This window comes from Phalacrocorax carbo, chromosome Z (genome assembly GCF_963921805.1).
Source record: "Phalacrocorax carbo chromosome Z, bPhaCar2.1, whole genome shotgun sequence".
Lineage (NCBI taxonomy): Eukaryota > Metazoa > Chordata > Aves > Suliformes > Phalacrocoracidae > Phalacrocorax > Phalacrocorax carbo.
The window spans coordinates 45793337-45814018 of NC_087548.1; the positions used below are offsets into that span (position 1 = coordinate 45793337).

General features: G+C 35.6%; 1 protein-coding gene across 3 annotated transcripts in view; it reads left to right on the plus strand.

Annotated features, from left to right (window-relative positions):
- The window catches only part of ERCC6L2 (ERCC excision repair 6 like 2), a 58428-nt gene extending 37998 nt beyond the window's left edge, over positions 1-20430 (plus strand). For all 3 annotated transcript variants that reach the window (XM_064439431.1, XM_064439433.1, XM_064439434.1), the window contains 4 exons: positions 547-1735; positions 2465-2619; positions 17030-17217; positions 19176-20430. In XM_064439431.1, the coding sequence (XP_064295501.1) occupies positions 547-1735; positions 2465-2619; positions 17030-17217; positions 19176-20151 (2508 nt within the window). In that variant the 3' untranslated portion in view covers positions 20152-20430. The remainder of the gene's footprint in view (positions 1-546; positions 1736-2464; positions 2620-17029; positions 17218-19175) is intronic.
- Positions 20431-20682: the final 252 nt, after the last annotated feature.

Below are 20682 nucleotides of genomic sequence, written 5' to 3' on the forward strand. Positions count from 1 at the left end.
ACTTCTGTACCTCCAAAATGTTTTTAGGGTTGCCTGAAGGTAATTTTTATTTGATTATAGTAGGCATCAACTAATTTTAAGAGCAGAATATTATGTACCGTAGCTCGTTACCCCCCCATGTACAAGGATGTTGGCCACTGCTGGGAGATCATATTTTTTATGAATATCAATCATTACACGCTATTAAGGTTTGAATCATGAAGTTGCTTTTCAAACTACTTTTGAAAGATTAAAAGTTGCACCAAGATCAGTATAAACTGAGGGTGGATTGTGAAGACATAGGTTGTTTTAGCAGTGTGCTGCACATAGTCTCATATTTTTTTTGTTATTTTCATTGTTCTACTAAAAAATCTGTTCTGGCAAAGCCTTTCATATAATTTCTTTATGATTTATTTTGTATTTGTTTTCTATTTGTGTGTTGTAGTACTACTTTGTATATTTTTTTGTTGAGTAACATAGTGAAAATCACCTTTTTACAGCACTTTGGAATTAGGTGTGCTCCACGTTTATGTTTTTAAATACCTTTGTTGTTACTTTTATTTTTAGTATGAACAACCAGACCGTAAAGAAGATAGAGATTCCAGAGGCACTCAAGCACAATTTAAGAGAGAAGAAACGGATTTTTGTGACGACTTTAGTGATGATGATATTCTGGAAACTTCTGTGAAAAAATGTGACAGAAGGAAGCCTTGCAACGCAAATAATTTAATGGTAACAAAGGGACAGCTTTCCTTAATGCAGTGTGGATTCTCTAAGTTGTTGCAGAGAGAAATTGAAACTGCCAAAGAAGAGTATAATAATTATAACTCTCATAATGCAAATTCTGATGATCAGACTACAAGAACAAATGTAAATAGCAAGCATAGTGATTTTCAGAAATGTCAAAGCCATGTGCGTGTTTTGGAACGTGGGAAAGCTGCTCAGTCACCAGACGGAACTGATAAGCAAGGTACTCATAGTACAGACTGGCTTGTTTTATCAGGCTCTGAGGAGGAAGGGGACAGAGAAAGTGAGGATCAATGCATTTCAAAGCAAAGTGATGTAGTCATTGAAACTGAATGTAGTTCTGAAGAGAATGATGATGTCATCTTTCCTACCCAAGTTTCAGCATACCAGCAGCCAATTAATAAAAAAGTTGAAGTTTACAGGTCGGCATCTGAAAATTGTGAAGAGTTAGCTAAACAAAAAGATGGGTTGGTACTTAAGGGAGAGAGTAGGCAACGTGGATTCCACAGCACTGAGTCACATTTCAGCAAAGTCATGTCTTTTGAAGACATCAAGAACAGCACAAAAGATTTGAAAGGGGCAAGTGACATAAGTGATGAGTCTGATGATATTGAAACATCCCATAATTCTGAATCAAGAAAGTTAACAACTGCCACCTTTCCAGAAAGGAAAGAAAGGCACGCCCCTAACAATGGATTAGATAGCATCTCCAAATCTCTGCTACAATCAAAGAAACCCAACAGAAAAGAAAAGGGAAGTAATTCTCAGAATATAGATGAATTTTCATCCTCTGAAGATAACTTACCAGTTGAGAAAACTCATGCCAGAAAGCAAACCTATAAAAGACAGAGAGGCAGAGTTCAGTTTGGGTCCAAAATGCTTCATCCTGTTCAAGACACCTCTGCTGCACAAATGAAGTCAAGCAATTATGCTGTGCGTAGAACTCCTACAAGTAAAATTCAATTTGAGCATCAAGAGGAAACAGTGGAATCAATGGACAGATATTTAGGTAACTAGTCAATTTCTTTGAGTTTATTTCAGCTAAAGCAGTAACATATGTTTTATTTGTCATTGTTGGCATGTTTTAGGTGCTTCCTGCTATGCCTGTTTTTGTTAAAAGGTAGTAATAAATGCTTTGCTAAATTATTCAGTAGTGTCTTTCTGCATCTCTCTTTTTACCTATTAGCCTTACCTTCCTGTCTTCTGAGGTGAGGTTGCTTTGTATTATTTCATTAAAAACTTACTGTCTGTTGAAAGATACTAAGACCAAAATTTTATTAAGAATTCACTAACCTAAATATTAGAACTGTAAAACCTTAAGTCTTGACAGGGCTGTTAAGGTTTTGGGTTGGGTTTTTTTTTCATGTACATATGTTTTTATTTATGTGATTTAGGAGTTTGAAATACCACGTAGAAGATTTGATTCTGTTAGAGACTCAACTTTAAATGTTAATTTTGCAGCTGTTACATCATAGATGCTTTGAAACTTCCCCTTTGTGCATCTAAAAAAAAAACCCACACTGAAATGGAAACAGTATTAAACTGTCTGGGTAAATCTGAATAAGTCGAATGACTGTTAATTTCATAGAGCTGAGAAATGGTGCTGAGTGAAATCATAACAAATTTTATAACTTTCATGTAAAAAATTTTTTTAAATTACAGTATCCTTAAGTTGCAACTATCTGTGTTCAGGGTTTTGGAATAAATCTTTGACTAGATCTTTCTCCTGATATATCAGATGGTGTTCAAGAAGTGGCATATATTCATTCAAATCAGAATGTGGTTGGATCTAGCAAGGCTGAGAATCGCTTGAGCCGGTGGGCAGTGCGAGACGTATTTGAGTTGAAGCAGTTTTCCCAGCTCCCTGCTAATGTAGCAGTCTGTAGTGCCAAGGTAAAGAGAAATGTTTATGAAATGTTGTTTTTACTGTTTTCATCCTCATTTTTCATCTTAAAAAGCTCTAACAAACTTGTTTTCCTGTTAATGGCCACCATGAATGATCAAAGCCACTGAGGATGGGAGGAGGAGGTGACTCAAACAGAGGTCTAATAAATTACTTTCATGTTTTGTTTTTGGCTTTTTTTTGTTAAATTGGCCAGCTCTGAAAGAGTTGGGAATTAAGCAGCAGAGCACCCTCTGTGGGATTTTTCTGAGATAAATAGTAAGATTAAAGATTGGGTGCTTGAAATCACATTCTGTGCCATATTTTTCTGATTTGATGCTTGAAAAAACTTCAGTTTGTCCTGGATCCAGTTAACAAAAGTCCAGTTGCCCCACAGTACATTCTGGAATCTTTATGGCATAGAAAGTCAAACATAAATCAGTTTGCAGATTTTGGGGGTTTTTTTGGGGGTGTACACATGCAGTTGCTATAACAAGTTAATGGTCATTATTGTCTATGCTTAATGTCTGAAATGTAAAACTAGTTTACTGGGAATGCTTGTTTGCAGAAACAGATACGTTTGGGGTTTTTTTGTCATTCATCTTGGTTAATTACATTTGGAATACATAAAAATCTGGAATAAATTCAGGTACAGCTTCCAGGGTTTTGTTCTTATTACATAGTGGTTTTAATCTAGTCTGATTATCTGGACACTTTGTTGTTTGCCTTGTAATAAACATTTACCATTTCCTAGACTGATTCTTAAGATAAACCACAAGCATAGAATAAGTAATTGGTGAATGTGCAGTTTAGTCTTTGCAGACATACTAGCAATCACTACAGAAATTGTAGACGGGAGAAGACTCTGTCATTCTTGGGTGTCGAACATCCGCAGTGGCTAAAAGAGTTTCTTCCAGTGTTGTTGATTAAGCCATTAACAGGGATGCCAAAGAATTTTTGCACTGGGAATATCAAACCAGGCCACCCAGTAAAAGTGAGGCCTTTTCAATTCTAACACATTTGCATTAGAATATCCCTTATTAACTGAAAAGTTAGTCAAAAATACTCAAGAATACTGTAGAAAGGTCCTTATTTAATGGCAATGGCCGGTATTATTAGAACTAAATATAAATGAAAGAAAACTTAGAAGACACTGCTTTGAATAAATGTCCTTTGATCAAATGTTCAAAACTAGTTTGTGGGAGCCATTTGTATTGCTCGTGTAACTTACATCTCATTATTTAGTTTGTGTGATTGCACCTATTACAAGTTAACCTATCTTGATTAACTTGTCAGTCAGTTTTTCTAAGGTATCTATTTTTCACTCAGAAGCAACAGTAATATCAATTGTCTTGGAGATTTATGCTGGAAGAAAAGCATCAATAATTTGGAGAAGGCTGCCTCTTCCTTTGCTTCCTCATCTTTCTTTGACATAGAGGCACTAATTTAGAAATAATCCCTAGATGGCTGCCTATTTTTAAATGTGGAACTTTGAATTTTTTGTGCTCAGCTTAAAAAAAGAGCTGCCAGAGCTTCATAACAACTTTGAAATATGATCTACTTACAATGTTACTGCTACTGTTTTCCCTTCATTTTATTTTAAAAGGCATTCAATGGAAAACATGGTCATTGTTGCTTTTCTGACCATCAGTCTTTGCTCGTCAGTTTTTACTTATTTGCCATCAGTTTAAGCTTAGACATTCGCTGTCAGAGCAACTAATTGTGTTATCAAAAAATGCTGATTTGAAATTAAGTTTAATAAAGTTTTTCAACAGATTAAAGCAGCATTATGTATAATATTAAAAATACAGCTGAACAGTTTAAATTTCCATCATTATTTTTCGTAAATAATTTTATAGTATTAAGTACTGGAGTATTAATAGTAACCTGATAGTTACTGAAAGAAAACCAAAACTTCTGTCAGCTGAAACTTCTCACTGATGTTGCTTTCTAGCACCATTGTTCTAACTGTTTCTCAGAAATTGTGTAGTCATTTCTGTTCACTCTGGGTATCAATGATCACATTCTTAATTAAAAGCTTTTCTTACAGTGTACTTATATTGAAGCTTTATTTGATAGCATTATGAAGGCTCATGATAATGCCCTGAGAATAATTTCATCCTTTTTAAGGACATTTAATCAATTTGTCTTATTTTTAAGTAGGATTGATCTTAAGTAGGAAAGGATCTCTTCCTTTCATTTCATAGATAAGTCTCTTTGGGACAAAAGTAAAATATCCTTTATGCTGTTCAGTTCACCTATGCCAAGTCCATCTTCCTGCTTTGCAATTTTGCTTTGCAATCTGTCTATAATAATGCATTTCTGACTTCATAAGGGTAAAATACATTTTTCAATAAATTACTAATATCTCTGGGAAAGGGATGGAAGAACACTTAGAATAATTTGTTAGTTTTTATTGAAGTGAATGAGTCATAAGTTGGGAAATACAGCTTTTCCTACAAATCTTGACTGATGACTGAGTGAAACATTTCTGCTTCCTACTTACATATGAATCTGGAATGACAGGTGTAATAATGTTATAACTAATAAGCAAAAAGAAATAATAAGAAAAAGTAATCAATTAAAATAACCTCTTCTAAGAACATTGACATTTCGCTGAATATGAGTAACAGCAAAAAATAGTTGCTGGAAAGCAGTATACAAGAAGTTGTCTTCCTGGTTTTCTACCTGCAGTGGGTAAAAGGAGTATAAATTAGGGGTTTTTTTAGCCTGTCCTTCATTGCTGAAGTGTGGAGACTAATGTAGTTGCTTGAGTTGTATAAACTGCTTGAAAGTGGAGCAGACTGCAAAACCTATGAGAGCTCTTCCATCAGAGTGAGAGAGGTTGAATGGGAAGATGGTCCTTGAGAGCCAAGGTAGAAGGGATGGGAGGCAGGGAGTTCTGTTCCTCAAAAGAGAACTTTGAAGGTATGTAGAACATCTCATTTAAGAACATCAGTAACGAATAAGTAAACTTGGATTTAAGTTGGTTATTAAAAGTATAAGATTTAAACTTCGGGATAACAAAAGATGTTCATCTTGTTGATAGTCTCTTTCCTTAATGTGACTAGAGAGGGTGTATGTTAGGTCTGGACTGTTGGCACTAATGTAATTCACAGTCAAATATCCCTTAACTTTTTAAACTGTATGTTTCAGTCAATCATTTTTTTTAGTCCAGTAATAAGTAGTCAGTCTGTCCGTAGTTTTTCCTGTGCTAGTATTAATATACCCAGTTACCTTTGCTCTGAAGTAATAGAATGTATTATTTTAACCTGCTATTGTTCTGTACCATTAAAGGCTTTAAGGGAACAAAATCTTGGTTCTAGTTTCTACAAGAAATAGATTTTACTGTTGTTTCTTCTGTTCTTGCTTGCTTTGTGCTCCAGGTTCTGTAACAGTCCTGGTACATGGCTTCAAGACTGTCTTTGACTCTACTTTCTCCCAAGGTGGTAGGCAGTGCAGGCATACTTTATTTTTGTTTGTTTTAAAAGGAATTATGTAAATTGACTAGTTTAGCTAGAATGTTCATCTTTATGATACTGAATGTTTATTTAGTGTGTGTTTCCATAAATTCTATATGACTATCGAAAATATAGCAGAGTATGAAGTCTGCCATCAAGAAATTAGAACAGAACATCGTGAGAGCTCTCCCACAACTTACAAGCTGTGAAAGGTGAGATAAAAAACTAACAGTAGTAAAAGTATCAGTATAAGTTATGCATTAATTACAAGCAAAAGAATAAATCATATTTTGGTTGAATATCGTTAATCAAAATAAGTCCAGCATCTGAATTAAAGAAAGATCTGAATTAAAGAAAGATAACTGTTTGAAGATAGATTGTTTATTACAACAGTAGGATCAAACAAATGTGACAAGTTTTATTGCATGATCCTGAAAAAAAGTAAAATAAATTGTGGGTTTGAGAATATATTCCCTTCATCACAGAAGTCCATGGAATTGCATAAAAGTGGAAGAAGATTCTATAGCTGCAGGTAAATTGGAGTATCATTGTAAATGGAGAGATGCTGTTGTCTTGTTATAGAGGGAGCTTTCATAGTTATCTACAGCAGTGGATATCTGCTTATATGTTATTTTGCAAGTATAATCAGGAAGGTACTTAAAAGACGAACAGTTTTTTTAGATAGACATGGGACTTACATACTTAGTATTCTACACCTAAGGGATATCTAGAATGACAGTAAAAATACTTTCATTTACTACCAGCAGTTCCTGAATTGTACATATCATCCTGTGTCTGAAAATTTTCCACATTCTGACCATTGATGACAACTCACAGTGTAAGATCAATGTAGATTTTTGAGAAGAAAGGGCAGAAGAACAGGATGATAATTGTCCCTCAAACAGTTGATGTTTCTGGTAGTGTTGCTTACGTGAAAAGCACTGAAGTGTCAATAATTAGAGGTGTTTAAGTGCCTCAGTAATCAAAACAAGGCCACGGATTTTTGTTACATGCAGAGGTGTGGCAGACAGCTGTTACTGAATAAATTTTGGAGATACAGATTACACATCTCAACTTCCTCTGTAGTTCTGAAAATTTATGGTACATCCTAGAACGTAAGCGTCTCAAAGCAGGCAAATGTCTCGTTTTGTCTGGCTATTTGTAATCTTTCATAGCAAGTCATAAGTGTTAAGGCAGACATTATGGTCAGTTCTGTGATACCTTGATGCAGGGATAATCACACAATGCTTCAGTAGTCTAAACAACTAAGGATAGAAAATGCTTAACATTTAGCGTGGCAGATACCCACTCCATTAAAAATTACTCAGAGCTGGTCTCTGGTGCTTCTTTATGTATGTGAGTGCAAAATACACTTGGTCTGCTATTTCATAGAAGAACATTAATAACAAGGGTTTTCTCGTCTTCTATGTAGAAGTCTGAGTGAAGATTATTATACTAAAAATTGATCTATTGGAATAAATAACTTGTTTCTCCTGCATTATTTTATGTGTTGTTTATAGGCTGATTTAATGACATTGAATCATCTTTGTTTTGCATTTTAGTTTCAAGTCTTCTGTTTGCGCATGTGGGCAAATAGACTTGGTTAAAAACTCATTGTTTTTTTCATGAAACAAGTGGAAGATTATTGTCTCTACCCCGTTACGATCTGTTAAGAAGATAGTTCTTAGTTTTCTTTTTCAGCTATCTGTGTAACTATGGAAAGAAGGATATTGAAAACAAAAGGTTCTTAAAGAAAACTTGTGAAATGAACCTGTAGACTGGACACGGTGGACTTACAAAGCCAGACTATAATTTTCAGAGCAGACCTACAAGTATTTCAGCCTTTCAGGAAAAAAAGTCTTGAGTTATTCATGTGATAGGTTGCTCAAAATTATGCTGCCATTATTAATTTTGGGAATAAATGAAAGTGTTAACATTTTCTCTAAAACTTCAGTCACCTACTAAGTATTTTTAAAAGTTTTGGGGATTTTGACCCTTTTTTTTTCTGGTTGGTCCCAGGTTTCAAAGCAACCTGGTTGATTTTCAGTGCAGGAGCTTGTTACTTCTGTTTTTGGGTAACTTCCACTGTTACTTGTGAAGCTTTTTCTTGGCTACCGTAAGAAATAGAAGCCTCCCAGAGGCAAGATTAAATATCTTCTTTTAACATTTCTAGTCTATTCTGGAGTAAATGACTGCATCTCTTAATGAATTTCCTAATTAATTTGTATGTTAATTGGCAAAAACAGCCTGTGTGAAATGTTTTACATGAGTACAGAAGTCTGGAGTAGCCTTTCTCTAGTTCCTGTAAAGCTGAACTTGTGTAGTAGTTCTTCAATAGGAATCTTGGTGAGGGGGTTAGAGCATGGGGAAGACTTTGGAGAAGGTTTTGAGGCTTCACAAAAAAAGAAAAAATGGGAACAGGACATACAAAATTTGAAAAACTGATGATGTCCCACATTAGAGCTTTACTTGCGTTTTGTAATATGTGGAAAAGTATTGGTCACAAGAACTTCTACAGTACCTGTTGAATATGTGGAGCCTCATTTTATTTTTTTTTTCAGTCAACTGCATGTTTTCAACTTAAGTTTACTTAGTTTTACTGAAAAGAAATTTACAAAGACAGCCATTCAATTGAGGATTAATCACTATGGCAACAGAAATGTGGTGACTGAAAAGGGGGAGGATGTATTCTCCCTTCAGCTTCCTGCCAGCTGTCATATTCAACCTCTGCGGCATGAATTCAGGCCAAAATATAGACTGTGACCAGCTCTAAGAAACTATATCTGTATTTTTATAAATTGGTACAAGAATTGCACTATAAAAGAAGACTTAATCCCCTGAATTGGATGACAGACATTTGGCACTCTTGCCAGTGTTTGACAGAGAAATAACGGGATGCTTTGTAGTAAAACCTGGATTAATGGTAAACCCCTCTTTATGTTATTGCAGTGTGGTGTAAATGAGAGAACTAAGCATGCTGTCAGCCTAGGAAAAAACATGCTCTTTGTATCTCCAATGCTGATTTTAAGTGCTGTTGAGAATACTGTAAATACAAAAGTTGTGCTATTAAGAACTCTCCTTTATCGTATTTGTATTGCATTGACATTTTGTAGATTATTTAAACAAAGACTTTCTATCAGTTACAGTAACTCTGATTGCAGTGTGTTTGCACAGCTTTCAGATTCAACAAGTTTAGATAGTTGTTTACAAAGAGTAGGCTTTTGGGAGATAACATTCCATTATCCTTGCTCTTCTGGGAAGGGGAATGCTATTCAGCTTTAAAATAATTGTTCCCAAATGATTGGCCTGTAATACTGCTTTATTAAGTTTACAGTTTCAGCTTACAATGGAATTAACCGTTTCAGTATGGTTTTGGGGGGTTTTGTTGTGGTTTGGTTTTTTGGGTGTTTTTTTTAATGCCGTGAGTTTGTATGTGGCATTCTGTGCAGCATGTAGCTGCATAGTCATTATGGTGTATGTGCATGGCTTTTGGGTTTGCAGCTGTTTGGTGGGGTGAGAGGGCAAAAGAAGATAAGTGCAGGTCCACACACAGGCTTCTGCTGGATTAAGCAGTTACCTTAGCTTTGAATTCTGAGAGAGGTTGATTATCTCTTCTCATTCTCAACAGTAATAATAACAATATTGATTTATAGTCAGATTTTGGTGCAAGGAAGTGAATTGGCTTAGGGGAGTTCTTTTTGTAGAAGAGTCAACAAATTAAATAAACCTGGTCCCAGTGAGGAATTCTTGCCCTGTGACCTGACTGGAGAAGAAACAGAAGTAAATGTGGTAGATAAAACACAACTGATGGAATGTCCTTGGTCTTGGTTACACAAGCAGAAAAGCTTATGATAACCATATTACTCTGATAAAATTTCTTTACTTCCATCAGCAGGTATAGGTAAATACTGGTCTCTCAGTGTCGGCAGCATATTTTGGAGGAGTAATTTAGACCCAGAGTAAGTAATATTTTTTGTAGCTTGAAGAACATTTCAGCTATTGGTCTCCTGTGATACAATCAAATATTAGATACCTTTGTATTCAGAGCCAACATCCTTGAGTAGCTTTGTTTAGTTCACAAAGTTTGAGTATAAATATGATCGTCCTAGAGTATTCCAAAATTTTAAGGTAGGATAGCTTCATTTTCTAGAACAATTGAGGTACTGACCATTAGCTATACAATTACCTCTAATTCTGCTATCCTGTTTTGTGAGAACAATAGACAAACTTAGTCTGAGTGAGTCTGCTTTTCAATTAACAAACTTAAATTCAGAGAGAAAATTAATGTCAACATCAGAAATCATTCTAAAATACAGTAAGATTCAGGCTTATTTCAAGCTGTGGAACCAGAACCCTCTGAAGTACATAGTTTGTTCTGTAATGTTTCCTCTGTAAGAAGAAAAGCAATTCTGGTTTATTTAAGAAGCAGGTGAAAGTAGAGACATTCTCAGTATTTGATAACTATGTTTTATTATCTTGACCATATGGACCTCATTTTTAGAGAAACTACCTGAAATTTTATGTGGGCAGTATTATATTTTGTCTTCCTTGCATGCAGAATAATTTAGGAAGAAGTTCTTGTTTCACATGTGTTTGTGTAGAGGAGAGAAGGAAAGAAGACCAGGAACAAATGGTCAGGTAGCAAACGTTTCAGGGTATTTATATATGTCCTGACAAGTAGAGGAAACATTAGTAAAATAAAAACAATATCATAAGAATAGCATATTTTCAAGAAAAGCATATAGAAAGGTCGCAGTAATTCATACATATTATGTGAAAAGCTCCCAGGGTAAAAAACTGGGGGGGAAAAAAGGTTAGCTGAAATAATTCAGAATTGTAATTTGGGTAGATAAATTCACTGTAATGCAGTATCACTTGATCAAAATAACAACAATCACTCAAACCCCATTGCAGCTCACAACATACCTGGAAAGTCATGTGTTTTCTCAGGTTTTGAGGGGAGTGGGAAAATGTAAAGTAGAATATGGCATAAGGGTTTGTTATTTGCATGCAAGCCGTGTTTTAAGAGGACAGTCATACTGAATTCCCTGTTTCATGCTTTTGTATGATTTAGGTGACTGCAAGGCAGCTAGAGATTTGAGAAGGCCTTACTTGTTTGTTTTAGAAATGAAAACAAACAGTGAAACTGTGCAATGGAAAGTATCCTGGATATCTGGCAGCAGTGGTTTCATGCATACTTCAAGAGAAAAGCCTGTTAACACTGTTTCAGCTGCGACTGGGGAAGTCAAAGGGGGTTGTTCCTGACTGGAAGTCAGTGTTTGGCAAGATACTTACCACAGTGATACTTTGGGTAGTCAGGCAGTAAAAGAGAGGAAGATAATGGGACACAGTACAGCTATGGCTGAGGAATAGTTATGCAAACATGTTTTCAACTTCAGATTCAGGCTTTTGAAGGAAGTTCATTCTCCTTTAAGTCTGGTGACTTGAATTGCCACAAACATGAGACAGTGTTTTATCTTTGTATGTATCTTTGTATGTATCTTTGAATCTGTTTCTCTTTTTTTTTTCTCTACTCATCTAACTCCTAACCTCTGCTCACTTGCTCTCCCATACATTTTCATCTTGCTGTACCTAAAAAGGTGAACATTGTTCTCTTTTTACCTTGCTTGAAGGGGCTAAAGAGAGGAAAAGGGAAGTCACAGGCTTAAGGTGGCCAGTTATGTCAATCATGTCTGAAGTTGCATATATATGGATTAGCATTCATTGCTCCAGAGTGTAGAGGCATCTCCTTATGCCTGTTGTAGGAAGAACAGATACTGAAATTTTGTACTGTCAAAGGTAGACAAAAATTGTTTTTGTAAATGTATACATTATTTTTAAAACTGCTGTAACTATGCAGTAGGAGACAGATTGTCACACGGACCCAACAGATCCAAGAGTTGTTGCAGGTTGAAGGTGGAATCTCTTAGTAGAAGTTACTGCTGCGTTGTAGCACTTAAATTCTTGCTTGATGCTCAGCTGCATGACTTCACTCTTCTTGAAGACCATTGCCCTTAAATGTGAACTGGTGTGGGACTCTAAACGTGCAGGTGGTACCATTTTTGCTGGACTCTTGATTACAGCCTGTATGTAGTATGTAACTCAAAGAAATTAAAACTCATTATTGGTATCCAAAACTTTCTATATACTTTTAAGTATAAGAGACATACATAACAAAAGAAGTGGTGGAGGAAAAACCTTCTGTGGTAGGAAGATATAACGTGTTTATGTTGAAAACCTCATAGACTAAATGGAACATGAAAAGTGAAAATAAACGCTTTCTTGAATTTATTTTTTCAGGTATGATAAGAGTCTCTAGGTTTCCTGAATACTTTTTAAACTATTTTGTACACAACTACGTAGTAACCCCTCTTCTCTCCCATTGCAATATACAGAAACCCTCTTCAGAGTAAGTGCAGTAAATGATGAAGAGGGGATAGGATAAGAAAACAAGTGTAAGACAGGAAGGAATGGCTGCACTTTTACATGTTATTTTCCCTAGTCTGCAGTAGCACTTCACAATTTCATTTTACTGTACTTCCATTAACTTTATTTCTTTCCATTTACTGCAATATTTTCTGTACTGTAACCTTTTCTCACATAATTTTTTGAATCCAAAAAATGTTGCATTCTAGTAAACGGCTTGCATCTGTGGCCCTTTGTCTCATATGTATGCCTTTGAAAATAAATTGTTTATTTCTTTTGAACTTTGGGTGAGGATTTTCTTGGCAACCTGGAAGTGCACAAAGTTGAATAAAACAGTAAAAATTGTACATTCAGTAATTCAGTACAAATTTGTCTTTATTATCGAAGGAATTATTTTGCTGAACCTTTCCCCCCCGTCAAGGTTACTGATTTCAGAAAAGAGAAAATGAAATTTGAAGAACGCAGAAATGTATAATGGTGTTACAGATAATTCGGTATAGGCACACTTAATTTATCAGATGAACAATAAGTATGTCGTCAAGTATAAGTGAAACTTTTCCACTTTGAACAGTGGAAATTTCATGACGTGCACTGCAAATGCATGTCTTCATTATAGTTAAATATTTAGTAAAGACTAACTGCTTTCATGATTGCTGTCAATCTTTTTGTAAAAATGCTTTTAAATTACATATAGCAGATACTGTATGCTATACTAAGCATTTCTTTAGCTTTGCATCATGTGTTTGTCAGAAGGCTAATCAAAGATGTGCTGTACAGTGCATTAATATATTTTAACACACAATATGTGTGTGATGGTATAATGTTTGGCAAGTGCTTTTGGATTTCTGTACTGTGATTTTTAGTTGTCATCCAGAATACTTTGTTCATAATTCTGTATTTTAAAGTTTTAAGCATATTTACATTTTTAAAGTGAGAGGAAAACATTCTATTGCTTATTTAGGCACTGGATGGAATCTTAATTCCAGGAGAAAGAATTTGTGTCGCTATTTGTGCAATTTGAGTTTTTTGACTATTTTTCTTCTCCCTGTGTTAAATTGGTTAACATTTTTCAGTAGTTACATGGCTGAGACATAAAGCAAAGCCAGACTTGCTATTTGGCAAAACAGTTGGATTTTTTTTACCAAAAAAATTGATGACTTCTTAATTTTCCTTTCTTTCTACTGAATCACTCTTTCTAGTCCTGAGATATGCTTATGGATTAATCGTCTTTCCAGTTTTGTAATAATTATCTGAAAACACTGTAGTCAGATCTTATACCATTAAAATATTCTTGAAAGAAGTTCAGCAACACTTAGGTAAGCATAAGTATATTAATTATATACAGCACTTTAAGATAATTAAGATAATGTGCACTCCCAAATGCACAGAATACTTGTTGTGTCGAAGGATTTGTTTCCTTTATTATTCCATTCTTTTGGTCATAACACTTACTAATCCATAAAGGGTCCAGCATTCAATAATATGAAAAGATTGTTAAATATGCTAGTATCAGTAGTGTGATTCAGGGGTTCCTAGCTGAATCAAGCTGTATTAATTTCAGTCTTGCTCTGCAAGATTGCCTTAGGCATATGATATACTTGATAATTCAGGTGAACAAGACCAGTGCTGTAAAGTCAACATGGGATTTCATGTAGGAGCATGTAATGGGACACGCATGCAATAGTTTGGTAGAGAAAGTGCTTGAGGAACAGAAAATAGAAAGCTCTTGAAACTAAATGTTTATCATGAAATAGATTCAATTGGTGAGTTAGAAAGCAAACATTGGAAGAGAATTGGAAAGAAATCGGCCATGAAAGGGAAGTAATTAAGGAAAGTAACACATGAAGTCAAATTCAAGAGGAAGCAAAATAGTACGGAATGTTGGCAGTGCTGGAAGGTTGACTGAAGTCTTTCTTTTGGTAACTTTCTTGGATGGTAACACTAGTAGAAAGATACAGGGAGTATTTCCATTTATATGTGTGTAAAGCTTGCCTCTGCCTAGAGCCTCAGCTATGTGTCACTCATAGTAGCAAACTTCAGATCTGACCTTTGAGGAACATGGAGACATCTTAAGAAAAAACTGAAATACATGTTTTAGTTCTGCTGACAAAATGTTTATCATTTTTTAAAAAGAAGTTACTGGATTTGAGATTTAAGGGATGGTTTTAAGTTGGCAAATGCTCAAAAACATTTACAAGTTCAACAGAGCCAGTTGTTGTGTTTCAGCCTAACTGGGTGCTGTTTAAACAGTTGGCTTTGCTCCAAAGAGCTCAGAAGTTCTCAAGAGTTAGCTAACAGTGGCCATGGGCTTTCTCTGGCATTAGCTCCTGCAAATCTTGGGGTAACTTGTTTATAGTAAGCTTTTCTACCTTCAAGAAAAAGCTTCAAGCGGCTAATTTAGGTAGAAGAGGAGCTCTTTGTGAGTATATGGTGGTATTTTTGATGTTCTTTTTGGTTTGGCAGTTGTGGGAGAATGTGCTTAAGTTTTGTACTTCCATGACTAAATATGCCATTTGCGAGTTTATTTGCAATTAGCAGTACTCTTTACATTAGTTCTGATTCTCTGCAAAGACAAGCAATTTTACAACTTCCAGTATGTTTATATTTGGCTTTTTTCCCAAAGATATTTTTAATCGCCTGTGTTTGAACAGATGTGTAAGCCTCATGTACTTTGGTCTTGTTTAATAAGAGGTAGGTGGATGCACATTTATGGGGGTTTAAAATACTTTAAAGACAGGTATTGACGTGGCTAGGCTTGTATTCTGTGCAAGTTATTCTTGCTTGAATTAAATTATGCAATCCTGATTATTGGACAGAGTGACAAATACATTAGGTCTTATTATACATAGTAAGATCTGAATACTATAAGTATTTCTCATGCAAAAATTCCATTAAAATAAATATGTTTTAAAACTAGCATTGCTTTCTTCTTTCAAAATACATTTTTCTAAGTGAAGTTTTATATTACCTATGCTTATATTCAAAAACAAAACATTTTAAATGCATACAGAATTTACAAGATAACTGTAGAATATTTATGCTGTAGGTGACATCTGCTAATTCAATCTTAATTTTGTTACAATCATTATGACATTGGGAGATAGGGTTTTTATCTTAATAGGGGCCTTGGTTTCATTTTTGTGTAGTATAACTTCTAACAGTATGGCGAAGTTTTAATCTTTGGAGTTGTGCATTTAGCTTAGAGTGAACATTTATGCCTGTAGGTCCCTCACTGTTACCATCCCTGTACACTAGTTTGAGGTTACTTGCCAAAGTAATGGACTGAGAACAGATGTGAGATCCTAAAGCTCAAGAACATTATGAACCACCTATGGAAATAAAGGAAATGGACATGGATCACATAGAAATACACTAGGAAGAAGCACTGTCAATGGAAAACCAAATTTTGAACTGCAGATGACAAAGTGCGTACACAGTTTGTGTTTTCGTCTGTCAGGTAGCATCAGTAGGGGGACTTGAGGGCATCACTAAGCAATTATTCTTTCCCCTGATCGCATTGCAGGGGGGAGGAGAGGGGGGAGTATTGCTGCTTTTCTGGTTTTCCTCTGTTTTTCCCTGCTTGTCAAACATACTCTTTAATTACAATATTTCCCTTGTCTTACATTTGGGGAAAGGGGAAATTTTGACAAGAATTTGTTAGAATTTCTGAAAAATAACCAAGGTGTAAATAGGACAATATTTTTGTGCAAGATGTTGGCTGTCAATGCATGATGAGTTGATCTGTAACACGATCTTCTTGAATTTGTTTAAAACAAACTTTTTATGACCATTACATTTACAATTTTAATCTTATCAGGTTTAATATTATCAGTATTATAATGAACGTGTAATGTATAATTTTTTTTCTGTTCGTTTATGGGTAAGTGTACTGATACCTCTTCCAAAAGTACCTTTACAGCTCTGAATAATTGTGTGTGTGTGCATCAGAGATAGCGATACTGACAAAAATTATTCTACCTTAACTTTGGTATCTTTGAATAATGTGATTATTTATAGGTTTTGAGTGTTAAGTTGCTATAGTACTTTGCAAAAATTGTGTAACGTACATTTAAAAGAAGGAAGCAGCAAATCCAAATACTACATAAATCTTGACACATAATATCTTCCTGGATTCATTTATCTATTAAGACTGTAAGCTATTAACACAGCCATTTTATATTTTATAGTCATATTTGGAGGTTGTAACTGAGATTTGGGTCCTGTGGCGCGCAGGATTGAGTATTTGTATAACCCCTGTTTATGTATTAGAGAACTTATCAAGACCTTTCGTTTAACCTCACCATTAACCTGTTTGGGAAAATATCCCACCTTGTTCTTAGAGAACCAAGACTGGTCGTTAAGTGTCCCTGGAGTTTTGTGACTGAGTAGGGAGTTTACACTGCAGCTCTGAATCCCATTCTTAGCACTTAAACCATTGAGCACTAGCTAAGGGTGACAGAATTGGGCATAACAGAGCTCATCTCTATGTTTAAGACACAGCTGTTTTGATGATTTCCATGTCTCATTTTACTAGAAAAATGAAGAAAACACGAAAGAAGAGACAGCAGAGAAGAACACTATTAAGGGAGGGCAAGAAATGTTGGTGAACAGTAAGCAACATTGCCTGTGTGTTATGCATCCTGTGACCCAGAAAAGCAAAAAAGTACACAGAGTAGGTTCAACTACCTTCTTGGTTGGAAAGACACCCAAAGCAATCTGCAGGTAAGACTGTTTCGGTGAGACAGAAGTAAAATTCTAAGCTTGAAATTAACTTCCCTCTGGGCAGTTGCTGTTTCAGCCATACTCAGGGAATAGGGATGATTTTCTGTGGCAAGAGCAGAGCTAATGGGGAAGCTTCCACTCACACTATACAAAGAGTACAGTAATTGATTAATAAAATGAATTGAACCCACAAGTCACTTTAACATGTGTCATATATTATATAGCTGTGCAGATGTCATCACCATCAGTGTTCATGGTATGTGCACCATACAGTACTACAAACCAACACTTGAAATGTACAGAAGCAAGAAATTTTATAGTGTGAGCTTCTGACTACCTACTGGTTTTTGCCCAGCTCTCATCAGTTTCGTTGAAAGACTGTTACCAAAAAAATTTGACTTTGTATTTACTTCTTAAAAATGTGTTTCAATATTTTTTAATACTTTTTTTCATATGTTCTTCCCCAACACCCCCCCACCCCCATGTTTGGAAGGATAATAATTTTCGTCTTCTTGTTTTTCCTCTTTCCATAAACTATTGATTATTAATATAACTATTGAAATTCCATTGTTACATAGGTAGAAGTTCAATAACAGTAGCCAGATGGTATCTGGAAATAGAAAACGGAAAACTGTATCTAACTAGGCAAACCTACAGAAGTGGGATGTAGTCTATATTTTTAATTTAGCCTTGAGACAAATCACTATGTGAGAGTTGGTATCTAGGTAATGTCTGTAAGCATTCAGAATCTGTCGTATTAGCCAGCTGGGCTCAGCTGTCCAAACCGTTACTGTTCAAGTGCCAGACTTGCTTACTATTCTAGATTCTGAAGATTCTAAATATTTAAGGGGCAGGTAGAGGAGAACCCTTCATACTAAAAATACTCAAAATTGTAATCATAGTTACCAATAGTTTGTTGAGGTAAAAATTTTCAAAGGCAATTAAGTAATTTATGATGTTATTCCAAGATCCTAAAGACTTATCTAGCAAAAAGCTTAAGCACAATCACTCTTAAATGTTAAACAGATTATCTGTTAGCACCTCGCTCCCAGTTGTACTTTGTAGAATATCTGGATCTGCTGTGCAATGAATGAGGATGATTCGGTCCCTCAGTTTGGTGTGTTGTAGTTGTAAGGCTGAGTGGGAAGCTGTCTGCAGTCACCACGCACAGAGGGTATAGCCACAGCTAGACAGTCAAGTGGGATCTGAGGCCAAACATGGTTACTGGAGCCCTCACACAGGAAAGGCAATATGTTTTATACACGTTCTCTGACAAAGGAACATAAACCAACCTCTCCAGCCTTCCAGTTAGGTTACCTGATCCCAGACTATGGCTGATGTGATTTGGATGATCTTGTTTGGTTAAAGCTTGACCTCTTAGCAAAAACAAATATTCCATAGCTCACTAGATAGATAGGATGGAGGGGACATTCCCCATCTCCTGTAAATGTGTTTATCTAGCTTTTGTTTAGCAAATCTTTTAAAAGGAGTTTGGGCAGCTACTTTGTGGGGTTGTTTTGGTTTGGGTTTGTTTTGGGTTTTAGGGAGGGGGGGTTGTTTTGTTCTGTTTGTGGGGGTTTTTTTGTTCTTTGGGTTTTGTTCCCCGCCACCCCCAAAAGAAAAAAACCAACCAAATAAAACTCTACCATCTGTTATTCTTCTGAACCCTGGTCCTCTGGTGCAAAAATCTTACCTACACTGGAAGTCAGTAAATGTTTGGGTCATAAGCTGAGGAAATCACACTGCAGTTTGAGATTCAGAAGGCACTTCAGTTCTTCGAAGATCATTATTCTTTCTTCTCTTTGCCGATAAAAATGAACAAAATTCCTGAAAAGTAACTTCCTTATCATTATTACTTTTTGGGATATGTGAAGTATGTGAATTGAATTAATTGCTTGAAAGCTGCTTTTACTCCTAGTTAAAGGTGTCAATGCATTTTTCCTTCGTGATAATTACAGGAGACAATTTGAGGAAATGGTATCCCACTTCAATATGGGATCAGTGGAAGAACTGGCAGAACATATTGCAAAGGCTACATCAGAAAAAAGGCAGATGATGTTGAAGGAATTCTATGTTTCCAAGCATCCAGAGTTAGAGTCTTTCTTCCCAGCTGAAATACCAGCACAAGCTTCACGTGACTATAAGGAAGGAGAAATGGGTACAACAGGTTCCAGAAAAAGAAAATCCGTTGTTAATTTTGGAAGATCTAAGTCTAGATCTTCATCAGGTAAAGGTCGTATTCTGGGTGGAACTAGAGAAACACAGAGCCAGCAGAGCCATAAGGGAGAAGTAAAGCAACTTCACGATGACTCCTACACGCAAGATATGTATGGTGATGCAAAATATAAACAATCACCAACTGTTGCTACTCAACATATCGAAAGGAGAAACAGTCAGGCATTCAAGGATTTTATGGCATCTGGTTCATTAAGCAGTAAATCAGAAATAATTGAGGTGCTGTCTGTAAAAAGTTGTGAAGGACAGCAGGACTCCAAAGGAACACAGCTGCCAAGAAAGCGATCTCTGTCTCAGTCAGAAAATGGGGAGCAAAAAGCTCAGACTTGTAAGAAAAAGTCTTTTGTGGACTTACTTGGGGATACCTCTATTCTCAGTGACCTCTTCAGAAATGATGGAGATGGGCCTACAGAATCACCAAGGAGAATCCCTTCAGGGCAGGTAGAAAAATCAAAGGAGAGACCAAAAGACTTTTGGGACATGCTGAATGAGCAGAATGAGGAGAGCCTGAGAAAGCTCACAGACATAGAAGTCATAGAGAAGCTATGTGAAAAAGCACCTCATCCCCCAGTGACAGAAGAGAGAGAAGTGTGTGAAAGTTCTCTTTGGAAAAAAAATGAAAATTTTCTATGGAAAAAATACAGTCCAGATGATTCAGATGAACCATCCACTACTATATCTTGTAATGTAGTAAAATGAAAGTTTTCTATGTGAGTTGTACTGTAATTATCTTAGCTAAACATGAAAATATGCACAGCTTCAGCAGTATGCAGCAAAACGTGATACCTCTATGAAATTAAAGGCAAAGTGAGGAATTAATATTTATGATGGTATGGATTTACATTTTACAGATGTGAATATATGTCATTACATATGTAATATATAGTACATATGTTCATATATACAAATGTACCATATATGATTGTAAGCTATGATATATTAATTTTAAATTAAACTTTTTAAAGTGTTCTGAATGCACTTTGCTTTCTTGTGTCCTGATTTTATTTCTAGACTCACAAGCAATACTAAGTAATTTTTCTCCTTTATGTCCTTTTGGAGACCCTCAGTCATCTCAGCGGAATCTATGATACTAAAAGTATTTGACAGTAAGACTCCACATATTTTTCTGAGATACTAGAGACTCGGGGATATCATGAGACAGGGGTGATGTCTTTGTGTCTAACAATCTTTGATGGATTGGATTTCCCCCCCCTTCTATGATTTTGCTCA